Here is a 22,983-nt window from a genome sequence, read left to right on the forward strand (position 1 = left end):
CTAGGTAAGGACAGGGACCAGTGTGCCAGATGCAGATGTGAGTCTTACAGATGAGCAAAGGGAAGGAGGATATTGACACAGTCCTGTCCGAGGTGGTGGTCCCTGATGCTTCTGGGTCTGTGAGTCCAGTGGGTCCGTTATTAGCAAAAGAGAAAAAGTGAGGGAGTTTAAGGAGCGGTGGCGCTAGCCAGAAGTTATGCGTTTCAGCCGGGGATCACAAGGACCCACCTAAGCCACAGGGACTGCGTGTCTTTGGACTGAAAGAAAAGCCCCTCGGTTGCTTCAGCGTGGACGGCGGACGGCGAGCGGGGGAGGCCTGACTGCCTTCCAGAGCAGACGCGGCCGCCGACCGCCGACGGCGAGCTCCAGTCCCCGGTCGATGCTGCCCCCTGGAGGTCCACGTGGGGACCGCGGCTCCCTTTCCCGCTCTTGGTCTTCCTGAGACCGCGGGTTGGCTCAGAGGGCGGCTATAGATTGCCGGGGTCTGTTCGACGTCCCCGGAAACTGTATGCTCCAATATAACCGTAATGCTTCCCGGCCCCAGTATGTAAGCCCCCTCAGGTTCCAGCAGTGCCCCTCGGGGAGGCCTGCCGAAAAACATGCTTCTCTGTCCAGCGTGTGGGTTTGGGTTTGAGGAGGGACAGCACAAGGGAAATTCAGAACTTCGAAAACCGAGGTACCAGCATGCACGGCCCTTCTCCCGCTGGCGCCTTAGCTGGCCTTCGACGGAGACAGCTGTGTCGGCAATCTCCCTCGCGGGCTATCCAGAGACGCCCCCGCACCCGACCCCCTTCTTTGGGAAACTGCTCTGTCAAAGCAACCTTCGTCTCCCTAGTCCCGAAGCCTGGGCCCTTCTCGTCCTCCTCGAGCTGGGGCAGGAATCAGGTCAGCGTGAGGACATCTGGGTCCCCGTGGAGTGGTGGGGGTTGGGGAACAGGAAAGGAAGGTGGGGGTCGGAAGGCTCCCGGGCCGCGGGCGCTCAGGAGCCAGCTCGCGGTACCCCCGCCGCAGCACCACCGCCCAGAGCGGGGCGGGCCTCAGGGAAGGTCTGCGGGGGAGTCAGGGTGGGCAAAGCCGGGAGAATGCCAGAGGAGGCGAGGGTGGCGGGAACGCGGGGTGCGGTCATTAAGGCCTCTTCCCTGCACCCCCGCCATCCCCCCGGGCTCCTCAGACCATCCGAGGCCGAAGCTCCGAGGTGCGGGTCCCGACGCTGGTCCGCGCGCCGCTCTTAGAGCCGGGAAAAGGCGCGAGCAGCAGAGGCGGCTGGCGCGGCCGCTCTCTGGCCCTAACCGCGCGAAGCGCGGGCCTCGGCCCCAGCCCCGGCGCGGAGCAGACGGGGCACCGCTTTGCACCGATTCTCCCCGCCTCCGTGTGCGGGCTGGGCCAGCATCCAGAGGGCCCAAGCAGCCACTCGGGGGAACGAGAAGGTCTGGGGTGGGGGGACGTCCCCGAGTTACCATGTCCCCCTGACAGCACTGGCCCTCCCCCTCCGCATTTCCAGGCACCCGCATGTCTCCTCGGTCTAGTCTGAGTTCAAACGGGACCCTAAGGCGGCAGCAGCAGGAAGGGGCCGAGACACAGGAAGGGATGAGATGGCCACACTGCAGACCTGGCCTGCTCACGGCCCAGCGCAATGGGAACTGCAGCCCCCTAGCAAGGGCTGCGACCGGAGGAGCTAGGGAGCTGACCCTCAAGGAGAGCAGGCAATCCCAGCGTCAACCTGGGGAGGCCAGAGGCAAGGAGAGCCGGTGTCTGCCTTACGGGAGCCAAGGCGGCCGGCATCTGCCGTTTCCACCAGGGTCACCTCCTCCGCCAGGCTGGTTACTCCTGAAACAGTTCCCACCCTAAAACCAAAGCAGCCACTTTGGCCTGAAGGAGCTGCAGGTTAGAGGTAACCATGGGCCCCGAGTTTCTGGACACCCACTAGAAAGGGATGCAGGCCCAGGAGGCAGAGAGCAAAGGTGATCCTGGGGCAGAGATGGGGCTACTTGAAGGCCCCAGGAGGAGGAGAAAAGAAATGGGAAAAGAGTGTTGTATCATATTAAGTATTTATTGTTTTCTGCAGACTGACCTTGATGTAACTCTGAAGCCAGGAGGCGACTGATTAGTGTTCAAGCTGCTGATCTTAGGTCAAAAAGCTACAGAAAATAAATCACTGAGTGGAAGGAAAAAAAAGCCAACCATTATGAGACAGTTTTCCCTTGCCACACCAATTCCAAGAGTCGAGGCTTCACACCTCATGCCACGCTGACAAGAGCTGAGTGAACCAGAAGGTTTTACTGGGAGAAGAAAAAGGCCTTGGGGGTGGGGCAGTGGGAGGAAAGAGAGGAATGACAACACTGGAAAGATAACCGAGGGTAGTTTGGAAGCCCAGGAGCAAGTGGTCCTGGGAAACTTGAAGACACGAGAGATGCCCAAAGCCAAGGGGATCCGGCTTATCCTGACGAAGCACGGTCCCAGGAATGAAGGCAGAGTGAGGCCTGTGAGAGCCTAGGAGGCAAGGGGGCACTGGCAGGGAGCCCCAGGTGAAAAGGGGGATAGGATGGGGCTCAGAAGTCCATGGAGAGGGCTGGTGGCCCCCAGGGCCTGGTGCATCAGAAGTTGGGCTTGTGCTTCTTGAGTTCCACCATGAGGTGATGGATGTTGATGAGCTCAGCCCGGGCAGGGAGGGCTCGCAGCTGCGGCTGAGACAGCACCCGGTGGAAGCGATGATAGAGCTGGATCAGCTGGGTCAGAGCTCCCTGCTCAAAGAAAGTCACGGAGGGATGAGATGCAGGGTGATTCTAAGGATGATGATAGCCGTCAGCTTAGGGCTCGGCCAGAACTTTGGGCACAGCTGGTAGTTGAAGATCAAGGGTCACCTGTATGATTCCGAGCCCCGAGAAAAGAGGAGGGCAAACCAGTGATGGGGCGGGGTGGGAGTGGGGACCAGGAGTCGCAGGTTACCTGGATGATGCTAGTTCCATTTCTGAAGTTGGTGAAGCTCCGCATCACATCCTGACTCAGAGACTCCACCGATGATTTCCAGGAACTGCCGAAGCCACGGATCAGCTGAGTAACCCGGGCTGAGAGGAGGAGGAAAAAGATCACGGCTAAGTGATGTCTGATCCCGCTAGGTCCTCCCCAAGGTACAGCCGTCCTCACCCTGCAACCCCCTTCCTGATGTTCGCCCTCCCCATGTAATCTGCATCCCTAAATTTTTCTTTTCCCTTCACCTTTCCCCTCACCCCACCACATCCACCCCATCCTCAGACCTTCTTCCCCTCGAAGTCGTTCTGCTTGTCCTCGCTCAATCAAAGCTTCAGCTTCCTTTACAAATGCCACCAGGCCCCCAAAGGGGGGAGACAGCAACTCTTCAATGAATTCCTGTAGGAACACACACACATGCAGAGTTGAGTTTCCTGGGATGGGCAGATTTTTCTCAATTCTGGCATCATGACCAACTCGGTCCTTAGAACACTCCCATAACAAGAGCGAACCTCTAGAAAAGTCATATACTTTACGACACTGTTGGTCTCACAAGAGGTAGGGGAAATCTCCTCCCTTCTCAACATAAATAAATAAATAAACCACAAAACCTTTGTTTAGTTAAATTTAAAAAAAAATGAGCTGGGAGCAGAGGGCCAGAACCAGAGAAGTGGGTCCTGAGCGCCTGGGAGAGGCAGGGCTACAGAAAAGTAAGTGGTCACGGCAGCTCTGCTATCAGGAAGCTGAGCTGATGCAGGCCTTGAGTGGAGATGCTGACCTTGGTCTCATGAGAGCCTCTCAGAGGTGCCAGTGTAGACCCAGGTGGATGGCATCTTTCAGCTATTACAAAAGCAGAGGCAAGTCTTTCTGAAATCTCCCTGATCCCCATTTAGGCCCTGATGACTAGCCCTAATTGAGACCAAGAAAGGAGCCCAAAGATACCCAGTCACAGATGCAAGCAAGCTACGATGAGTCAGAACAGACAGTAAGCAGTGGACTTAGACCTCCGAAGACTGCCAGTGTTAAAACTGTCACATACAGAGCAGTTGTACACTCTGTATGAAATGCTCCAAGAAGTTAAAGACACAGACACAAACGTGACCTATTACCAAGATCAGAAACAGACTTGAAACAAAATGGGATTTTAAAGAAATGATTTAGAAAAAAACATTTTTTTTTAATTTTAAAAATGTCAGCTGGCTAAACAGCAGATTGGATGTACCTGGAAAAATGACTGAGCAAACCGGAATTTATAATTGAAGAAATGACTCAAAATGCAGCACAGATAAGGAGATGGAAATTTTTGAGACACCGAGAGATTTAGAAATCTAATGGTCTGGGTGGTGATCACTGACGGCCACTGGCAAAAAGAAAGCCAAGAAGACATTAAGTACCCTGAGAGAAGTACACACCACTACCTCTCAAACAGCCTTGTAAAAAAAATCTAACTGGAATCTGATCAAGCGTTTCCATTGAATCACACATTTATGGGAAAAGAGGAACAGCTTAGGCATGCTATGCAAGGCAGTCAGCAAAATCCAGACTGTACGTCATTCTACATGACAAATGACTCAATTTCTTCCACAAATAAATTGCATGGAGGAGATAGGGAGGAGACAGAAGGGAAATCTATAGATTAAAAAGAGACATACGGGGACTTCCCTGGTGGTCCAGCAGTTAAGACTCCACAGGCCTAATGCAGGGGGCCCAGGTTTGATCCCTGGTCAGGGACCTAGATCCCACATGCCGCAACTAAGACCTGGCACAGCCAAATAAACAAAAAAAAAGAGAGAGAGGCATGTATGGACTGTATATGGATCCTGACTTGAACCACTGTTTATAAGTGGGGATACCTGAATACTAGCTACTTTTTTTTTTTCCAGGCCACCTCAAGTGAAAGCCCCAAGTCCTATCTTTTTTTAAAAGTGTGATAAAGTTTTGTGGTTTAAAAAACATATCCTGACACAGATGAAGTGATAGTGGTGTACAGAATTTAATTCAAAATCACTGAGGGTTGGGGGACGGATGGGAGGGTGAACAACAGATTTTGATACAGATGAAACAACTGTCCTGTCATTGGCTGAAGATCTGTGATGGTGCCTGGGGGCTCACCATGCTACCCTCTACAGAGCACGTACATTTCAGATTTCCCAAAACACAAAGTTAAAAAGAAAAGGCAAACAAACAAATAAAACACAGTGCAAGGGAGGGACTTCCCTGGTGGTCCCGGGGTTAGGAATCCACCTTGCAATGCAGGGGACACAGGTTCGAGCCCTGGTCGGGGAACTAAGATCCACATGCTGCGGAGGAAGCAGCAACTGAGCCCTCTCACTCCAAAGTCCATGCACCACGAGAGTCTGTGCGCAGCAACAGAAGAGCCTGGGCGAAGCAACTAAGACCTGATGCGGCCAAATAAATACATTTTTTTTTTAATGGAAGGGTGGAATTAAAGTAGAGAAAAAAAAAAGAAGAAGAGGAAAGAAAAGAAAAACCCAACCCAAATAGCAAGATCTGGTAAGGTGAAAGCAGAACTTTTATTTCACTTAAAAATAAACTACTTATATTTAAAAATAAAATCTTTTGTGGAATCTAAAATATGGCGCAAATGAATCCATCTACAAAACAGGAACAGACTCACAGACATAGAACACACACTTGTGGTTGCCGAGGGGGAGGGAGCTGGAGGAGGGATGGGTTAGGAGTCTGGGGTTAGGAGACGCAAACTATTATATAGGCTGGAAGGTCCTACCGCAGAGCACGGGGGTTCCAGCCAGTACCCGGGGACAAACCATAATGGAGAGGAGTATTAAAAAGAATGTACACATGTGTATAACTGAGTCACTTTGCTGTACAGCAGAAATTAACACAACACTGGAAATCAACTATATATCAATAATGTGCTCATTGCTTAGTCGTGGCCGACTCTTTGAGACCCTGTGGACTGCAACCCGCCGTGGAATTTTCCAGGCAAGAATACTGGAGTGGGTTGCCATTTCCTTCTCCAGATACATCAAGAATAAATAAAAATAAAATCTTTTCCATTCTTCCCACAAAACATCCACTTATATCCACTGGAGGCTGTGAGATAACTAACCCAAGATGAGGAAGACATTCCCAAGAACACACCTTTCCATAATTACGGAATCTTTATTTGTGATGTGATTTGAGACAGAGATCAAGTAACAAATTCAACCTATTATAGTTGCCTAAATGCAATAAACCCACAACACTCAACAGTGGGGGGCAAAGGGGGTGGATGCAGAGCTAAGTTCAACTAACAGAGATGACCTGTCCTAACACAGTCTCCATGAATCACATGTAACAACTGATCACTTGAAGCAAGGCTAGTTGCAACTGAAATGTGCTGTGAGCATCCACACTAGGCTAAGAGACTTTACACAAGAAAACTTTTCAGATGAATCTTTACTCATTTATTTGTGGATAAATAATGTTGAAATGGTAGTATCTTGGACACAGTGTTTTCAGTAAAACATTAAATGTGTTTCACCTGTTTCTCTTTTGTCTATAAAATTTAGACACTAGAAAATTTGAGGCATGTACTTTATTTCTATGGGACAGCAGTGGTCTAGACTTGGATGGACTTTCTTTAAGCTCTCTATCCAGCCAGAGAGTGGGTTTTTGTTTGTTTGTTTGTTTTGACCTTGCAGCCCAGCTTGTGGGATCTGTTTTCCCACCAGGGATCGAACCTGTGGCCTCTGCAGTGGAAGCACAGAGTCCTAACTTCTGGACCGCCAGGAGAGAGTGTTCTGACCGCAGAGGAGGGACCAGAGGAAGAGCACGCTGGGCTTCAGCTCATAATCTCTCCCACATAGTACTGAGCAGCAGCCCACCTGAAGCACAGGGACTGTCCCCACCCTGGCAGATCCCACAGGGCCTCAGGGCTCTCAGCAGAGTCCTCACTGAGCACATCTCTGGGGTCAGAGGGTCGAGAGAATCTCCATTCTGGAGGCGGAGCTGACATTCCCTCTGGTCACCTAACTGTGCAGCTGAGGACAACATGTTCCTTTCTCATCGAACTAAACATTTATTTTATGAAATCGAGAAAACAGAACAGGACATTTTAACCCATAACTGACCAGATCCCAGGAAAGAAAGATAGGAGGGAAGCAATGTTTAAAAAAATACTGGCTGTGGGAGAAGGGGCAGGGATAGGGGACGAAGAGGGACAAACTATTATGTACAAAATAAATAAGCTACAAGGAGATACGATACAGCACAGGGAATACAGACAATATTTCACATTTAAAAGGAATATAGGGACTTCCCTGGCTATCCAGTGGTTAGGACTCTGTGCTTTCACTGCAGAGGATGTGCGTTCAATCCCTGGTGGGGAAACTAAGATCCCACAAGCCGCGTGGTTCAGCCAAGAGAAAAGTACAGTAAATAACATAAAGGCATTTAAAAAACAAAAGTAGGACAGAAAAAAACACTAGTCAATAATTAGCAGGGAAAACAGAAGGGGAGGGGTGACTGAAGCATTAAAATATTTAAAATGTTTAAAAGTCCATGTATTACTTGAGACAGGAGTTAAATATTAAGTATAGATGTTAAGCTAAATATATGAGGTAAAATTTAAAGGACAAATTCCAAAAGAACGGAGTACAAAATCCAAAGTTAGAGATGGGAAAAAAACAAAGGCAAGGAAAAAAGACACCAGACAAAGAGAAAACTAAAGACGGATGAAAAAAGTAGAAATGTCACATTAATCACAATAAACATAAGTGAACACAAAGACAAATTAAAGGGCAGAGATAATTCAATTAGATTTTTAAAATTCCAGCTACTTTTATTTTTAAAAGACTTAAAATGTGAAAATATGAAAAGGAAAGTAAAAAGAAAGTAAAGTAAAAAAGTGGAAAATTTTTAAAAAGTGGAAATAAATTAAGAAGCAAACATTAACTAAAATAAAGCTGGAAGAGCTATGCTAATACAAAATATAATAGGCTTTAAGAGAAAACTATTAGGGCTAAAATGGGTCATGATACAGTGACAAATGCGTCAAGTCACAAGTAAGACCGTATGATTCTAAGCTTTTGAGAATTTAGATGAAATAAGCTGAAACTATATGAAATAAGATCTGACAAAACTGCAGTGAAAAAATGATAAACATGAATTTCAGAACCTCTCTCTCAACTACTGACCAGAAAAAGTCAGTAAAGATACAGGTGATGTAAATAACATCTAAAAAGCTTGACTTCCACACCTGACAATCAAAGAACACACAATCTTCTCAAATACATACGGATCATTTTCAAAAGTTGATCATGTCCTGCTGCTGCTAAGTCGAGTCAGTGCGACCCCACAGACGGCAGCCCAACAGGCTCCCCTGTCCCTGGGATTCTCCAGGCAAGAACACTGGAGTGGGTTGCTGTTTCCTTCTCCAATGCATGAGAGCGAAAAGTCAAAGTGAAGTCGCTCAGTCCTGTCCAACTCCTAGAGACCCCATGGACTGCAGCCCACCAGGCTCCTCCGTCCATGGGATTTTCCAGGCAAGAGTACCGGAGTGGGGTGCCACTGCCTTCTCTGTGATCATGTCCTAGGCCAAAGCAAATCTAAAAACATTTCACATTTCAGATTTTCAATACCAAAAGGCCACATTTTCCATTCACAATGCAACTGTTAAACATTAACAACAAAAAGACTTTTGGAAATTTTAAATCACTTCTAAAAAATCTCACAGATTAAAGAATAATTGAAATATCAAAGTTCTTTGAACTGAATAAGAAAAATGCTACATTTTCAAACCCACAGAACTCAATAAAAGCAGTATTTAGAGGGAATTTCATAGTTTTAAATCTTCCTAGATGTTTGTGCTGGCAAGTTCTAAGATACTTTAAAGGAAGAGATCATTTCAATCTCAAAATCTTTAAGAATAAAAAGAATGAGAAAATCCTTCCTTCCCACCTGCCTCTACAAATCCAGTATGACTTTGTCACCAAAACCACATGAGGGCAGGACAAGAAAAGAATGGCATAGGCCTATCCCATTTCTGCATAGAGAAGCAAAAACTACATGAATCAGACCAAATCCAGAATGGCTTAACATTCTAAAATCTACAAATGTAATATACCACGATAGATTTTTTTAAAAAATTGAAATATAGTTGATTTACAATGTTGTGAGTACATGTATATTGAATGAATACATACATATATATGCATTCTTTTACAGGTTCTTATCCTTTATAGGTTATTATGAGGTATTAAATCTATTTCTATGTACTGTACAGCAGATCCTTGTTGCTTATCTATTTTATATATAGCTCCGTTATCCATTAACCCCAAAGTCCTAATTTTTTAAAATTAAATATATGATTACCTCAACAACTGCAGAAAAAGCACACATCCCTGATTAAAAATTCAATACCCACTCATGATTTAAAAACAATAGTAACTCCTGGAATGCTAGGGATTGAAAGAGATTTTCTTTACCTGATAAAGGATATCTGTTAAAAAAAAAAAAAAAACACACCTACAATAACAGTACTCTCAAAGGGGAAATGATGAAAGCATTTGTTTTAAAGTTAGGAAGGGGCTTCCGTGGTGGTCCAGTGGCTAAGGCAGGGGGCCTGGGATTCATCCCTGGTCAAAGAAATAGACCCCACATGCCACAACTAAGACAAGGCACAGCCAAGTAAATAAATAAACATATTTTAAAAATTAAGAAAAGGTAAGGGTTCTCACTATCACCTTTCTGTTCAACCATTCAACTTTAAACAAGGTACTAGCCCGTGTAGTAAGAGAATGAAGACATAGGAATAAAATAGGAAGAACTGAAACTGTCACCATTCAAAGATGACGAATGCCTACATAGGAACACACATCTCCAGAAGTATTCTTAGAAATAATTTAGGAAGTGGCTGGCTATATAATGCATATACAAAAATCAATAGCACTTCATATACCAGTTCAAACAAGTAAATTTGCCTTTAAAAGACAGTATTTAACAATTTAAAGGACAAATTCTAAAAGAATAAAGTTCAAACAATTAGGAAAAAAAAATGAGGTCATTATTTCTAGTAATTTCAAGTATTCTTCTTAGTAACTACTCCTAAATAAATGGTAGATCCCTGGTTCCGGAAGATCCCATGTATCACGGGGCGACTAAGCCGGAGAGCTGTAACTACTGAACACACTCACCCTGGAGCCCGTGCTCCACAACCAGAGAGAAGCCCCGTTTGCCACAACTAGAAAAAGCCCGCGCACAGCAACGAAGACCAACACAGCCAAAACTTAATGTAAGTAACTAAACTAACTGACTTTAAAAAGAATGAGCTACAGCCTCATGTCATAACAGGACAATACTAGGAAAATTATGCGTGAAATAATCCTGCGACCCTGTTACTATGGCACCCAAAACCAAAACGGATAGTTAGTGTTTTGGCATACAATCTTTTTTTCTTTCCTTTTTGGTTGTGTGCTGCACAGCATGCAGGATCTTAGTTTCCCATGTCCCCTGCAGTAGAAGCCAAGAATCCCAGCTATGGGACTGCCAGGGAATTCCCTATAGCCAGGGCATTATAAACACAACATTTAGGTCAATAAGCGCCTCTATGTGAGGGACAGAGAGAGGGGCTGAGGAAGAATTCACACTTTGATGTTAGTTATTGCCAAGGTGTGTGGTAGCTTTGTGGATGTCTCTATCATTGAAAAAAATAAATAAATAAAACAGACCAATAATGACAGCATGTTGTGAATCAAGAGTTGTATTACAATTCCAATTCTGTGTACCTGGAGTCCATTGCCTCTGCAAGCAGGCGTGCACACACACACACACACACACACACACACACACACACACACACACACCCCTGGAGTCCATTGCCTCTGCAAGCAGGCGTGCTCACACACACACACACACACACACACACACACACACACACTGAACTAAACAGCATACACGTGACTTCCCTGGTGGTCTAGTGGTTAAGAATCCGCCTTCCAATGCAGGGGATGTGGGTTCAACCCCTGGCTGGGGAACTAAGGCTCTACATGCGATGGGGCAACTAAGCCCTCGAGCCGCAAGTACTGAGCCCCGTGCGCGGCAGCAAGAGAAGCCGGAGCACCGCGACAGAGAGCCAGTGCCGCCAACGTCACCAGCAAAACAGCACAGGACTGTGCTGCCCTCGCCCCACACCCCTACCTGTGTCCGCGCGTTGAGCAGCTGCTGGAAACTTTCAACCTCTTTGCTGTCATCTGCCGCCCGCTCCTGAGGAAGACAGAGGGGAATCTCAAGTCTGGGGAGAAGCTGCCCTTCACGTCGCCATATCCCCATCCTTCCACATTCGCCGTACGGAGCCGGACACCACGTCAGACTCCAAGAAGAAAACGCTTGACAAGGCCAACATGATCTCTGCACTCGTGGAGGAAAGGGGGCAGAGCGGGCACCCGGGGTCTCAGGGGAGGGCGCCGGGGGAAGGGGCCTCTGGTACCATCAGCACACCCAGCATCATGTCGTAGTTGTTGATCAGAAACACAAGCTGCTCCTTCCTCGAGGAGAACTCAGCTGCCACCCGGAGGACAAAATTCTCCACCTCCACCTGAAAAAAAGAGCGAAAGGAGGGAGTGACAGGGGCAGGCAAGGCTTCCCCGACTTCAGCCCCAGGGGCAGGGCACCCCTCCTGTGCCCCGCACCTGGAGCTGGCCCAGCAGCTGCATGGTCCGTTCGTTGGGAATCGTCTGATTGATGCTGACAAGAGCCGAGGAGAATTCTGCGTATCGGCGTGTGATCTGGGAGTAAGAAGGTGGGATGAAAACTCACGGCAGCCCCCGGCTCAACCCACAAAACCCCCGACTCCCTCGAAGCTGGCCAACCAGCCTCTGGGCGATCCCCACCTCCAGGCCCTCCCGCCACAGTGCCCAGGGCGCCCCCACACAGCATGGCTACATGTCCAGCCAGGCCCAGAGACACAGCTCCAAGGCCGAGTGACCACACAGGGGGGCTTCCAGCCCTGCCTTTCAGCAGACCCCGCCACCCCTGCCCGAGCTCACATAGTGAGGCCGCGTGTCCAGCCCTCCGAGGCGCTGAGGGTCAGTGCTGCGGACACTCTGGACGTTCATCTCCAGGATCAGTTCAAACCGTGGCCACAGCAAGGCAAGCACCTGTTCCCAGTACCTGTGGGCTTGATCAGAATCAGAGATCTGGCAAGGAATGTCACGGGTGGGGTGGGGGAGGCTGAAACCTAATCGAGGGGTGACCACCAGTGGAGGCAGGAGTGGGTGTGAGAGGTGAGTCTGGAAGCAGCAATACTGCCTCCAAGCAGACAAATGGGACCAGGGTCAACAGTTCATGTCGGGGGAGCTCACGGGTCCAGGGAGGCTTGTGCAAGACCAAGACTTCAAGAACAGTGGGGCGTCAAGGACCACAACTCAGCGACCTGTCCAGGGCAGGAACGTCCCTCTTGGCTGTGATGTTGCGGAACCGGAGGACGATGTGGATGCAGAGGAAAACAGCAATGGCATCGTAACAGTCAGCGAGGTAAGACTCCAGGTGTTTCTGTGGTTGAGGATTTAGAACCAGGCAGAGGGTTGGAAGTGTCTCTTCTTTTGTCACTCCCAGTGACCATGGACAGATGCAGTGTTCTTTGGGGACGTGACACTTGGGGGTACAGGGAGAGATCTAAATGGAAAATGCTCCTCCTTTCCTGTCCACCAGCCACCCACATGGTCCCGTGGCCTTGCTCACCTAATCTACCATCACAGCAGAATTCAGGGCCGGGAACCAAGGTCTAGGAGCCTCTAAGTGTTCGGGTGCTATTGCCTGGGTGTGAATGAGGAGGGGGTCCTCAGGGACCCCCAAGCTTTGATGGTCTTGTGGGGAGGCACACAGTGAGAATAAGGTTCATGTGTTCTAAAACGAGGGGATCCTGCCTTCAGTGCCCCAGGGCTGTGACCTCACTGCAGTGCTGACGAAGAGCCCGGGAGCCAAAGAGCTCACCTGGGTCATGCTGAGAGTGCGGCCCATGACAGCGTGGAACAGGTCGTGGGCAGCCTGGCCGGACACCACGAAGAACTCACAGATGAAGAGGTATTCACGGCAGGAATTGTCCAGGAGGGCGTAGTGCTGGCTGCGAAAGAGGGCCTCGAAAGGATACTAGGATGGGAGAGGCAAGAAGAGACACAGACGGGTGGACCCCAGTCCTGGCTCTCTATGGACATGGCTGGAACATCAGCTCAACTGGGTACCAGTAGCTCAGAAGACCCTCCCCATCTAACCCTCATTCAGGCTGCGAAAGGGCTTCCTGAACAGGTACTGAAGGGCAGGGGCGGGGTGGGGAGGAGGGATACACGAAGAGCCCACCCCCACCTGCTGTTGCTGCTCCCGCATCTACCGCCACACCCGCCTAATGACCTATCACCCTCTGTAACACCCCGAGTCAATGGTCCAACCCTCCTCTCATTGCAGAGTGCAGGGGCAACTGGAGATGGGGACTCCCCCGGGGCCTGCAGCCGGGAAGCTCTGCCCCGAGCTCTGTGCTCAGAGCCCCACCCCGAGGCTGAGGCTGGCTCTCCCTCCTACCCTCTGTTCTCCTCGCTGGGCAGTGTGGGGCACGAGGATGGGGGCTTCCAGCTCAGCGGGAGAGATGACAGAGCCCCGGGTCCCCAGGGTGAAGATGGTGTTCCTGCTGCGGAGGGACGGCTTTGAGAAGAATCGTGAAGGGCCAGAGTCAAGGGAAACAGGTCACAACTGTGATGGAAGATCAAAGACCCAGGACCTCCAGGGGCCCCAGCAGCCAGACACGGCCTCGGGGTCCCTCCTCCCCAGTCTTGGGGCCCCACTTCACCTGACATCTGTGAATGGGCTCCAGGGAGCCTCTACGCTCCCTGACATCATACGCAAAACTCAGTGTAAGGATGATCTGTGCATTTTTCTGGGGAGGGAGGTTCCTGCCTTGATCTCATTTGCAAAGTTTTGGTCCCACAGAAAAAGTTAAGCAGCAGGGCCTTGGAGGCTGGAGCCAGAAGCCCTTCCCTCTCCAGGCCCAGCATGAGCACCCCTCAGCTCCAGGATATCTTTCTTGGCTGTATCTTCCACGCCCATTAGGTCATCCTTCTCAGCAACTTCCTCATACTGGAGAAGAGAGCATAGAGAACTGGAACACTGCTTCCCCATGTACAACAACAAAAGACGTCTATTTATACAGTCCCTCCTCCCAGCTCAGGCGCCCAGAGCACCTCTCCTTCCACGGGCTTACCTGCACCTTCATGAGCCGCCCCAGGTAGGAGCGGTAGTAAGACAGGTATATCTTGCTCAGCGTCTCCACATACTCGTCCCTGATTTCCTTTGCGGTGGCGCGTTCGTTGCCCAGCAGGAACTGGTAGAAGAACCTGGAGGAGCCAGGAACCAGTCAATCTCCCAGCCAGCCCCCCAGGGACACCCGCCCTTTATCTGGGTAGCAACCTGTATTTCAGCAGGGCTGTCTGTGGGATCTGATAGTTGGTCATCGGCTTTCTGAAGGAATAAATCTTCTGAAGGATGAACTCTCGGATCTTCGTCACGGCCTAGATGTGGGGGACCAAACACAGGGCATGAAGCTGTAGCCTTCTCACTGCCTGGGAAGCACTGAGGGAAGGAACGAAAGTTGATATTGGACGAGCAAGAGTAGAGAACTTCTCTTTGATACCTGTTAAGACTTTCAAAGAAACCCAGAGATGTGAGGATGAGCCCTGCCACATAAAGGCAAGAAGAAGTTCTTGAGGGTGGGCTACAGTGAGCTTTGCCAGGGCAATCCAGGGTAGCGGTCTAAGGGAGGCTGGTTCGAGTGGTTTCTAGGGTGTCCACCCCCACTTCCCACCTTGACTCGGAGGCGGTCGAGCACACCCCGGACATCTGCACAGGCCGCTGTGCCTCTGGCCTCCTGTTCTCGGACCGCAGCTGCCTTAGCATCCAGCTCCTGTAGCTGCTCCAAGAACCGGGGCTCTGTGACTGGTGCCTCCAAAATTGCCCTGGGGAGCAGGGAGGGGTGGGACGGGTGAGGAGGGAGACCCAGACACCTTGAGACTCTAACCCGTAACCCTGGCATCCAGCTTCTGTCTCCTCTCTCTTTGTCCACTGCATCACAGGGTCAGAACACGTGCACAAAGTCTTCTGTGCCCGGACACACACACCTCCATCACCCACATCAACCTTAAACCCCTTCTCGATGCCCAACCCCAGACGATTCCTACTCCTTACAGCCTGAGTCAGGGTGAAAAAGAGCTGTCAACTACTCATCGTTTTCTGGAAAGTGTGTGATAACCTGAAGCCAGGAGACCCACGTGGTTAAGTAGGGTAGGTAACACCAGCCCATCTACTTTCTATGATGTTGTCCTTTGTTATTCAATCACTTGGTCGTGTCCAACTCTCTGCAGCCCCATGGACTGCACCACGCCAGGCCTCCTGGTCCCTCACTATCTCCTGGAGTTTGCCCAAGTTCATATCCATTGAATCTGTGATACCATCCAACCATCTCAACCTCTGTCTTCTGCCTTCAATCTTTCCCAGCAGCAGGATCTTTTCCAATGAGTTAGCTGTGACATTAGGACCCTTCAAACTAGTGACTCACGTGACCAGAGCAGAGGGCACCACGAGACCATCAACAAGCTCCCCGAGTTTCCCCCGGACAGCCTGGCGGTTCCGCAGTCGGATGTTCATGGCTCCAGACTGTTCCTGCAGTGTCCGGATCTCAGAGCTGATGGAGCTGAGATCACTCTGAAAAGCTCCCAACATCTGCTCCATGCGCTGGGAGAAGGCAGAAGTGCTGGTGAATAGCCATAGGATTGGCAGGGGACAAGTTTCTAGGTAAAGTCTCTAGTATCTACCCAACTATGAGAATAGTGGGTGATAAGGAAAGAGGTACAACAAAGGCAGATAACAACGTTAGTCATGGCAGCAACAACTAAAATGGCTGCTGAGATCATCCTGAAAGTGACTCTAGCTGTCCCTGCCTGAGGAAGATGGCCTAAAGAATCATGCTAAAGACCATGATCTGCACTCAGGGATATGAGGGGTCCCAGGGCATGGTTACTAACCTCAAGGACAGCATCGCAGGCTGTGATCTGATTGTGCAGAGACGCTATGTTCTCACTCTCTTGGATATCTGACTCACAACAAGTCAAGGGGCCTCACTGTGGACATGGAGATTCTCAGACCTCCGCAGGACCTCTCCAATTTCTCCCTGAGGTGACAGAAACCTCAGAGAGAAGACGGCGGCCCCAGCTGGGCTGTCAGCACCATACCCCCACAAAATGCCCGTTTTAATAACAGCACCCCTCTCCTCTGCTGGAGGATACAATCCCGAATGGATTTCTGCTCAATCTGCTGTAGCTCCAGCTCAACCTGCTTTGAATAGTGACGAAGATCCACACCCTGGGAGAACAGAAACGTGAGAGGGTCAGGAGGAAGTCAGTGAAGGGACACTGGAACAGAGTCAATGAAGGACTAGAGAAAAAGACCAGGGTGATAGTAGGAGCACAAAAGACTTTCTTCTTTCCTTTAAGGGAAGGGTTCAGAGAGGGGCAGATTAGTACAGTGGAAAGCCTCACCGTTTTAAGAGCTTCCTTTACTAACTCATCCTCCAGATTCGCCTGAATGTGAACTGCAAATAGAAGTTCATCATAAGGATTCAGCTAGTTCTACAGATCTGTCTCTACACTGAACATCCGCACACCAGTCCCTGCCTTAGTACTTGCAGAGCCCAGCCTCTCAGGTTACAGGACCGCATACCCCCCACCCCTTGCCATCACTTACCATCCACTTCATCCAGGATGAATTCATCAGAGGTGATGTCCAACTCTCCTATCTGCAATGGTTCCTGAAGACCTGGACCACTCCCCTGGAGAGGAACAGGTTAATGGGAAAGGGAGAAGCAGAACGAAATAGAATGGAACAGTCACCAATCCTTCAAGCGGAGCAGAGGGACTTTCACTGGGGAATCACAGGTACATTCTGAGTTCACAAAATGTCAAAAGTTCCATATTGTCTCAGTCAACTAACTGGGGCTGATCGATAGGAACAGGACCAGGAGACAGGCAAACCACGAAGGGTGAAGGGAACCAAATGAGAAAAATTAGGAGATGCAGAGGGCAGAGCAGAACTTGCAGGTGAATTTAGGATCTCTAGACTGCTGCTACCTTAAATGTTCTATCACCATCCCTCTGGGGCGCCCCAACCTCTTAAAACTACCAGCTAATACATAGTGTTTACCTACCTGCCAGGTGCCATCTTACATATATTCATTCACCCAATCCTAACCCACAACATATATAGCAGGCCTTACTTTTTTCCCCTTATAGGTGTGGAAATAAGGGCATGGAGAGGCAAGTTAAACTTGCCCGAAGACACAGAGTATACGCGGCAGAACTTGAGTTAAAGCCCAAGCAGAAGCCATGTTCCCAGACTTTTATACTGCTTCTCTCTTCTGCCCAAACATCTGGAAGTTAACTGAAATTGGGGCCCCAGAGCCAGAGTCTCGGCCATACTCAGGTTCAGGTCGGATCCCACGGAGGCGTATGGAGAGCCAAGCTGGGTAGCATCATCGGCAGCTGCGAGTACCCACCCTTGTGCCTACACCCAGCCCAGGCCTTCCTGACGTGAGGCGACTGGACAAGACTCTGAAGGAGAAACAGCCCTGCTTCTCACCAGCGGGCCCTCCTCCTCCTCCATATCTGAGGCCCCGGCCCGCAACACCAGCTCGCGAGCAGCTGCCGCCATGGTCGCAGCGGCGGCCATTCCGCGCAGCCTCACTTCCGGCAGCTGTCAGGCGAATCTGTTCCCCGGAAGGGAACTACAGGTCCTAGCGTGTCTTGCACGGCGCGAAATCGCTCCCAGATATTTGTTTGCCTCCAGTCTTCCTCTTTCGGCTGTAACCGCTTCACCCAAGTGAAAATAAGTGGAATTCTTAAGCACAATCTCAATCCGGAACCTTTGTTGCTCGCACACACAAAACCTTTACGAACAGTAAAGAAAACCCGGACCGGAAGTCATGCCGCCCGATTCAGAGTCTTGCATAGTTTCCGGAAGCTCCTTGCTCAGATAGCTCCGCCCGTTCCGCCTGGCAGCAATATAAGGCTTCTACGTCACTTCCGTTTTCTCTTCCACTGGAGGCCTACACGCCGCCGCCGGGGCCGCCGCCATGGTAAGAGTACAATCCTTGCGGGGATCTAGCGACATCGGGACCGGGGCAGGGAAGGTCTTGCTGTCAGAGGGTTGAAAATGTCCTGTCTTGGGGGCCCGCAACTTTCTGGGTGGAGCCTCGGATACCGCTTCTGGAAAAGGACAACTAAAGACATCCAGTTCTGGGGACTAGGGCCAGAGGAAGTCCCTCCCCGGCCACTAAAACGGTTTGGGCGTGTGTGGGGACCTGTGTCTCCGGCACTCAGAGTGTACTTGGGGCAAGGGTAGGAGACACGCTTCTTCCCCGAGGTTGCTTTTTCCCAGGGCCGAACACTTGATGTTCCTGCTGTCTGCAGGACTCAGGAGTTTGTTGTGTCGTGAAGACCTGACGGGGGTTCCTTGCTTCCTGTGTGACAAGCTTAGCGTTCGTGTTTGAGGTTACGATTTGATAGTAGTTCACTGTGTCTGATTTCTCCCTCAATCTCTTATCAGTCTCTAGTAATTCCTGAGAAGTTCCAGCACATCTTGCGAGTACTCAACACCAACATCGATGGGCGGCGGAAAATTGCCTTTGCCATCACTGCAATTAAGGTAAAGTAGGGTAAGGACTGATGGCTTCCTTGGTGGCTCAGACGGTAAACGAATCTGTCTGCAATACGGGAGACCAGGGTTTGATCCTTGGGGTTGGGAAGATCCCCTGGAGAATCTCCTCCAGAATTCTTGCCTAGAGAATTCCAGTGGACAGAGGAGCCTGGTGGGGCGACAGTCCATGGGGTCGTACAGAATCAGACACGACTGAGCGACTAAAACACGCAGGGTAAGGACTAGAGACTACAGATGAAACTTGAGTTGTCAACACCTGAGCTGAAAGTGAGGGAGGGTGAGGGGAGTTCCAACCAGATGAAAAAAAAATGATTAAGAGAGCAATTAGTCCACTTAACCGCTTGCCCCATTTGTCCCAAAAGGTAAGTGAGAAAAGCCAAAGAGTTCTCTGAGGTGAAACCAAGAGATTTCACCTAGGGAATGGGGAAGTTACATAATTGTACCATTTGAAGGATAAGTAGAAATGCCAAGAGATTACAAGTATAAAGAAGCCTATAGTTATGTCAGTGAATGCAAGCTTGGCTATCTCCCTTCACCTAATGAACTCCCAGCCTTCCAGATGGTGATGTTATCCTTTAAAAAGATAAAATTGTGGAAATGACTGAATGTTTTTTGCCAGTATGTTTACCTTGGAGCCAAGGATAGGCCTTTCTTAGAACCCCAGAAGACACTATGATAAGTATTTTATAGATTGTTTAAAACAGCAAATCAACATCAACTTTTCTTGGTGAGATTTGTCACATTGACTTTTTCATTCTGTAGTTCAAGGAGCACAGCTTTCATTCTTAGAGAGTACGTTTCATCTTTTCATCTTTTTCTGTGAGACTAGTAAGGCAGTGAAAAATACAGTTCAGGCTCACATTTTATGGGACTTTGTAGATACTGTTTTTTTGTGGCAGCTCTTAAGACAGTTCTCCAACATTTGCTCACATGGTGTGTCTGTCACATTTTGATGAAATACTTTAAAAGTTTTTACTGGTGTATTTGTTACACTTATCTGTGATCAGTGACCTTTGTTACTGTTGCAAAAAGATTTAGACTTGCTTAAAGTTCAGATGATGGTTAGTACTTCATAGTAAAAAAGTGTCTTGATTAAGGTGTGTATAGATTTTCTTAAGAGGCTGTTGCTCACTGAATAGATTATGTAACTACATGTGCTGGGAAACCAAAATACCATGTGCTGCTAAGTCACTTCAGTCGTGTCCGACTCTGTGCGACCCCATAGACGGCAGCCCAACAGGCTCCCCTGTCCCTGGGATTCTCCAGGCAAGAACACTGGAGTGGGTTGCCATTTCCTTCTCCAGTGCATGAAAGTGAAAAGTGAAAGTCAAGTCGCTCAGTTGTCTCCGACCCTCAGTGACTCCATGGACTGCAGCCTTCCAGGCTCCTCCGTCCGTGGGATTTTCCAGGCAAGAGTACTCTCTATTTCAGTGTTGTTGGGTGTGGTCTGGAACTGAACCTGCTGTATCTCTGAGGTTGCTTCTGTTTTTAAAGATTGCTAGAATGCTTAGGTCAGATAGTAAAAAAAGAAAAAAAAAAAGATGAATGTGGTTGATAGGATGCTTTCTCTCTGCTTCTTTGAAATTAACTAGTTTCCCATTTGTTACCTTAAGTATATATCTTAACCTTAAAACAGATTTTGAAAGCAGTTTCCAGTACTTAATGAGTATTTTGATAAGAATCTACTAGGGAACCTCGTGCCCTGCTTATCACTGGGAAAGATTATTCTAGAGATATAGTTACTTGGGGTTTTGCTGTGTTTCAGCTTTTGCTGGCTCTTCTCTGGTGGGACAGCCAAAGCTTAGAGGTACCTGGTCTTTTGTTAATGATTTGGAATGTGGGGCTAAGTAATACTTAGAAGTTGGAAGGGAGTGCTGGGGGTGGTGGCTGCGTAGGAGGAGGGATTCCTCAAGAAATTAAAGGAGCAAAGTTAATTGGGGAAGTAACTTTGAGGTATCAAAGGTGACATAAGCAGAAAACGGTATTTACTAAGGTAACACATCTGCAAGATTTTTTTATGCCATGATCCCTTCTTTTCATTTGTACACTTCTGCTATGAATACTCCTTAAGGTTGGACTGCCCTTCCTCTAAAGCAGGATGTTAACTGGTCATCTGCATTGTTTGGAAACATGGTTGGAGCTAGTCACAATGACTGGACAGGGCTTTCAAAAAGCTTGACGGCAACTTTTTTAAAAAGCTGTTTATCAAAAGTTCTAAACACTAAAAAGTAGGAGGGAGAAAATATTGATGCATCCAAGGGACTCCTGAAAATCCCTTGGACACCAGGGAGATCAAACCAGTCAGGAGGTCAACCCTGAATATTCACTGGAAGGACTGATGTTGAAGCTCCAGTATTTTGGTAATCTGATGCTGGGAAAGATTGAGGACAGAAGAGGGCATCAGACGTGAGATGGCCGGACAGCATCACCGATGCAATGAACATGAAGTTGGGCAAATTCTGGGAGGTGGTGGGGGGCAGGGAGGCCTGGTGTGCTACCGCCCACAGGGTTGCAAAGAGTTGGACACTACTGGGCGAGAGAGACACTTAGATCTTAGTCTCTTCTCAATCAACTTGGTAATTTGACCTCCAGGTCACTTTCTTACAGAGAGGAAATCCAATTTCCTGGGACCTTTGTGACACAGATTTGTTGACTTAAAACAAGAGAATCTCTTGGTTTAACTCTCTCAGTTCTGTATGCCAAACATCCTTGGTTTCCTTGTCTTGGCAGCTGCATCATTCTAGTGTTTCACCTTATCACATGGCCTTCTTGCCTATCTGTGTCTTCTCCTTTTATGAGAATACCAGTCGTTGGATTTAACTATTTCTAACCAAAGGCATGTTTTGACGTTCCAAATGAACAGAAATTTGGTGGAACACTATTCAGCCCAGCACAGTCTTTCACTTTCCAAATCTGTTTGGCTCGTGAATTCAGGTCACAAGGAGCACCTTGCTGGTGTTGGTAGTGTTAGAATGCCACTGGTTTCAGTGTTTATTTTGATCATAGGGATGCAGTGACCTGCCCAAAGGATCGTGGCTTGTTGCCCTTTGACATCACGAGCAACTAACAGTGCTATCTATCCCTTAACCGTTAATTCAGAGAACCTTGATCTTGTTGCCTTGATGCTCCATTGACTGAGAGGCATCAATTTCCTCTCCACAGTGTAGAAATGAGAAGGTGCCACTCTTGGGTGCTGCAGCTTTCAGGGGGTATCAAAACTTTTTTTCCCCTTTTTTCCCCCTTAGGCTTTGTATCTGGAAGAGTATAAGTTATTTTGGACCCTACTTTTATGTGCCTTTTGAATCATGGGTCTATAGAGGGAACCCAAAAGGTCAGACTCACACAACTCTGAAACCTCTCCTCAGGGTGTGGGACGAAGATACGCTCATGTGGTGTTGAGGAAAGCGGACATCGACCTCACCAAGAGGGCAGGAGAGCTCACTGAGGACGAGGTGAGGACAGGGAGGGGGCTGGAGGTGGGCCTGCCTGGAGATGGGGCTGTCTGAACCTGACCCTCGTCCTGCCTGCCAGGTGGAACGTGTGATCACCATTATGCAGAATCCACGCCAATACAAGATCCCAGACTGGTTCTTAAACAGACAGAAGGACGTGAAGGACGGAAAATATAGCCAGGTGTGTGTGTGGAGAGGGGAGAGCTGAGAGAAAAGCAGGCTCTCCGGTTGGGACTAGCCCTAGGAGACCAGGGTGGAGAACAGCCATCCCTCACTGTCTCCGGTCTGTGCAGGTCCTGGCCAACGGTCTAGACAACAAACTCCGCGAAGACCTGGAGCGCCTGAAGAAGATTCGGGCCCACAGGGGGCTGCGCCACTTCTGGGGGTGAGTAGGGGCCTGTTTGTCTGTCCTTAGACTCCCAAGGGACTCTCATGCCATCTTTTCCCAGATCTTTGCTTGGTGTGGTGAGTAACCTTTGTCTTTTCTCCCTGCAGACTCCGTGTTCGAGGCCAGCACACCAAGACCACAGGCCGCCGTGGTCGCACTGTGGGTGTGTCCAAGAAGAAATAATGTGTGGGTGCTGTGTGAATAAATAGTTTATACAGTTACGGCTTCCTTCTTGTGGTTCTTTGCGTTTTTCTGGAAACTCTAATAGGGAATGTGCTTTCACACTGGGCCCTGTTGGTCATTTTTTACACTTGCTTGATGTCCCCCCCTCAGCTGCCCAGACCTTGTCTTGGTCTCTCTGTTCCATTTGCTGTGCTCGGCCTCTCTCTAGTCGTGAGCGTGGCTGCTCCTTGCAGAGCACATGCTCTGCGGCACGGTAGTGTGCAAGCGCCATAGTGG

General features: G+C 49.0%; 2 protein-coding genes across 4 annotated transcripts; one reads left to right on the plus strand and one right to left on the minus strand.

Moving 5' to 3' along the window:
* Positions 1–2,079: 2,079 nt before the first annotated feature.
* Positions 2,080–17,812, minus strand: VPS52 (VPS52 subunit of GARP complex). Of its 3 annotated transcripts, XM_068994106.1 has the most exons (20): positions 17,608–17,808; positions 16,717–16,801; positions 16,512–16,564; positions 16,260–16,335; positions 15,999–16,066; positions 15,533–15,708; positions 14,783–14,933; positions 14,389–14,489; positions 14,183–14,315; positions 14,001–14,058; positions 13,507–13,640; positions 12,925–13,080; positions 12,365–12,483; positions 11,979–12,102; positions 11,622–11,717; positions 11,420–11,527; positions 11,131–11,196; positions 3,255–3,366; positions 2,947–3,065; positions 2,080–2,741 (listed from the first exon to the last, which is right to left on the minus strand). In XM_068994106.1, exons 1-20 carry the CDS (start codon positions 17,695–17,697, stop codon positions 2,595–2,597), a joined length of 2,172 nt encoding a protein of 723 aa, XP_068850207.1. In that variant the 5' UTR covers positions 17,698–17,808; the 3' UTR covers positions 2,080–2,594. The 3 variants fall into 3 exon arrangements, with proteins under 3 accessions (XP_068850207.1, XP_068850208.1, XP_068850210.1); XM_068994107.1 differs by lacking the exons at positions 16,717–16,801; positions 17,608–17,808 and having other exon boundaries at positions 15,999–16,070; positions 16,512–16,556; XM_068994109.1 differs by lacking the exons at positions 2,080–2,741; positions 2,947–3,065 and having other exon boundaries at positions 11,431–11,527; positions 17,608–17,812.
* A 246-nt stretch (positions 17,813–18,058) lies between these two features.
* Positions 18,059–22,745, plus strand: RPS18 (ribosomal protein S18). The gene is made up of 6 exons (XM_068960499.1): positions 18,059–18,103; positions 18,574–18,672; positions 22,050–22,136; positions 22,216–22,317; positions 22,430–22,521; positions 22,632–22,745. Exons 1-6 carry the CDS (start codon positions 18,101–18,103, stop codon positions 22,705–22,707), a joined length of 459 nt encoding a protein of 152 aa, XP_068816600.1. The 5' UTR covers positions 18,059–18,100; the 3' UTR covers positions 22,708–22,745.
* Positions 22,746–22,983: the final 238 nt, after the last annotated feature.

This window comes from Capricornis sumatraensis, chromosome 22 (assembly GCF_032405125.1).
Source record: "Capricornis sumatraensis isolate serow.1 chromosome 22, serow.2, whole genome shotgun sequence".
NCBI lineage: Eukaryota > Metazoa > Chordata > Mammalia > Artiodactyla > Bovidae > Capricornis > Capricornis sumatraensis.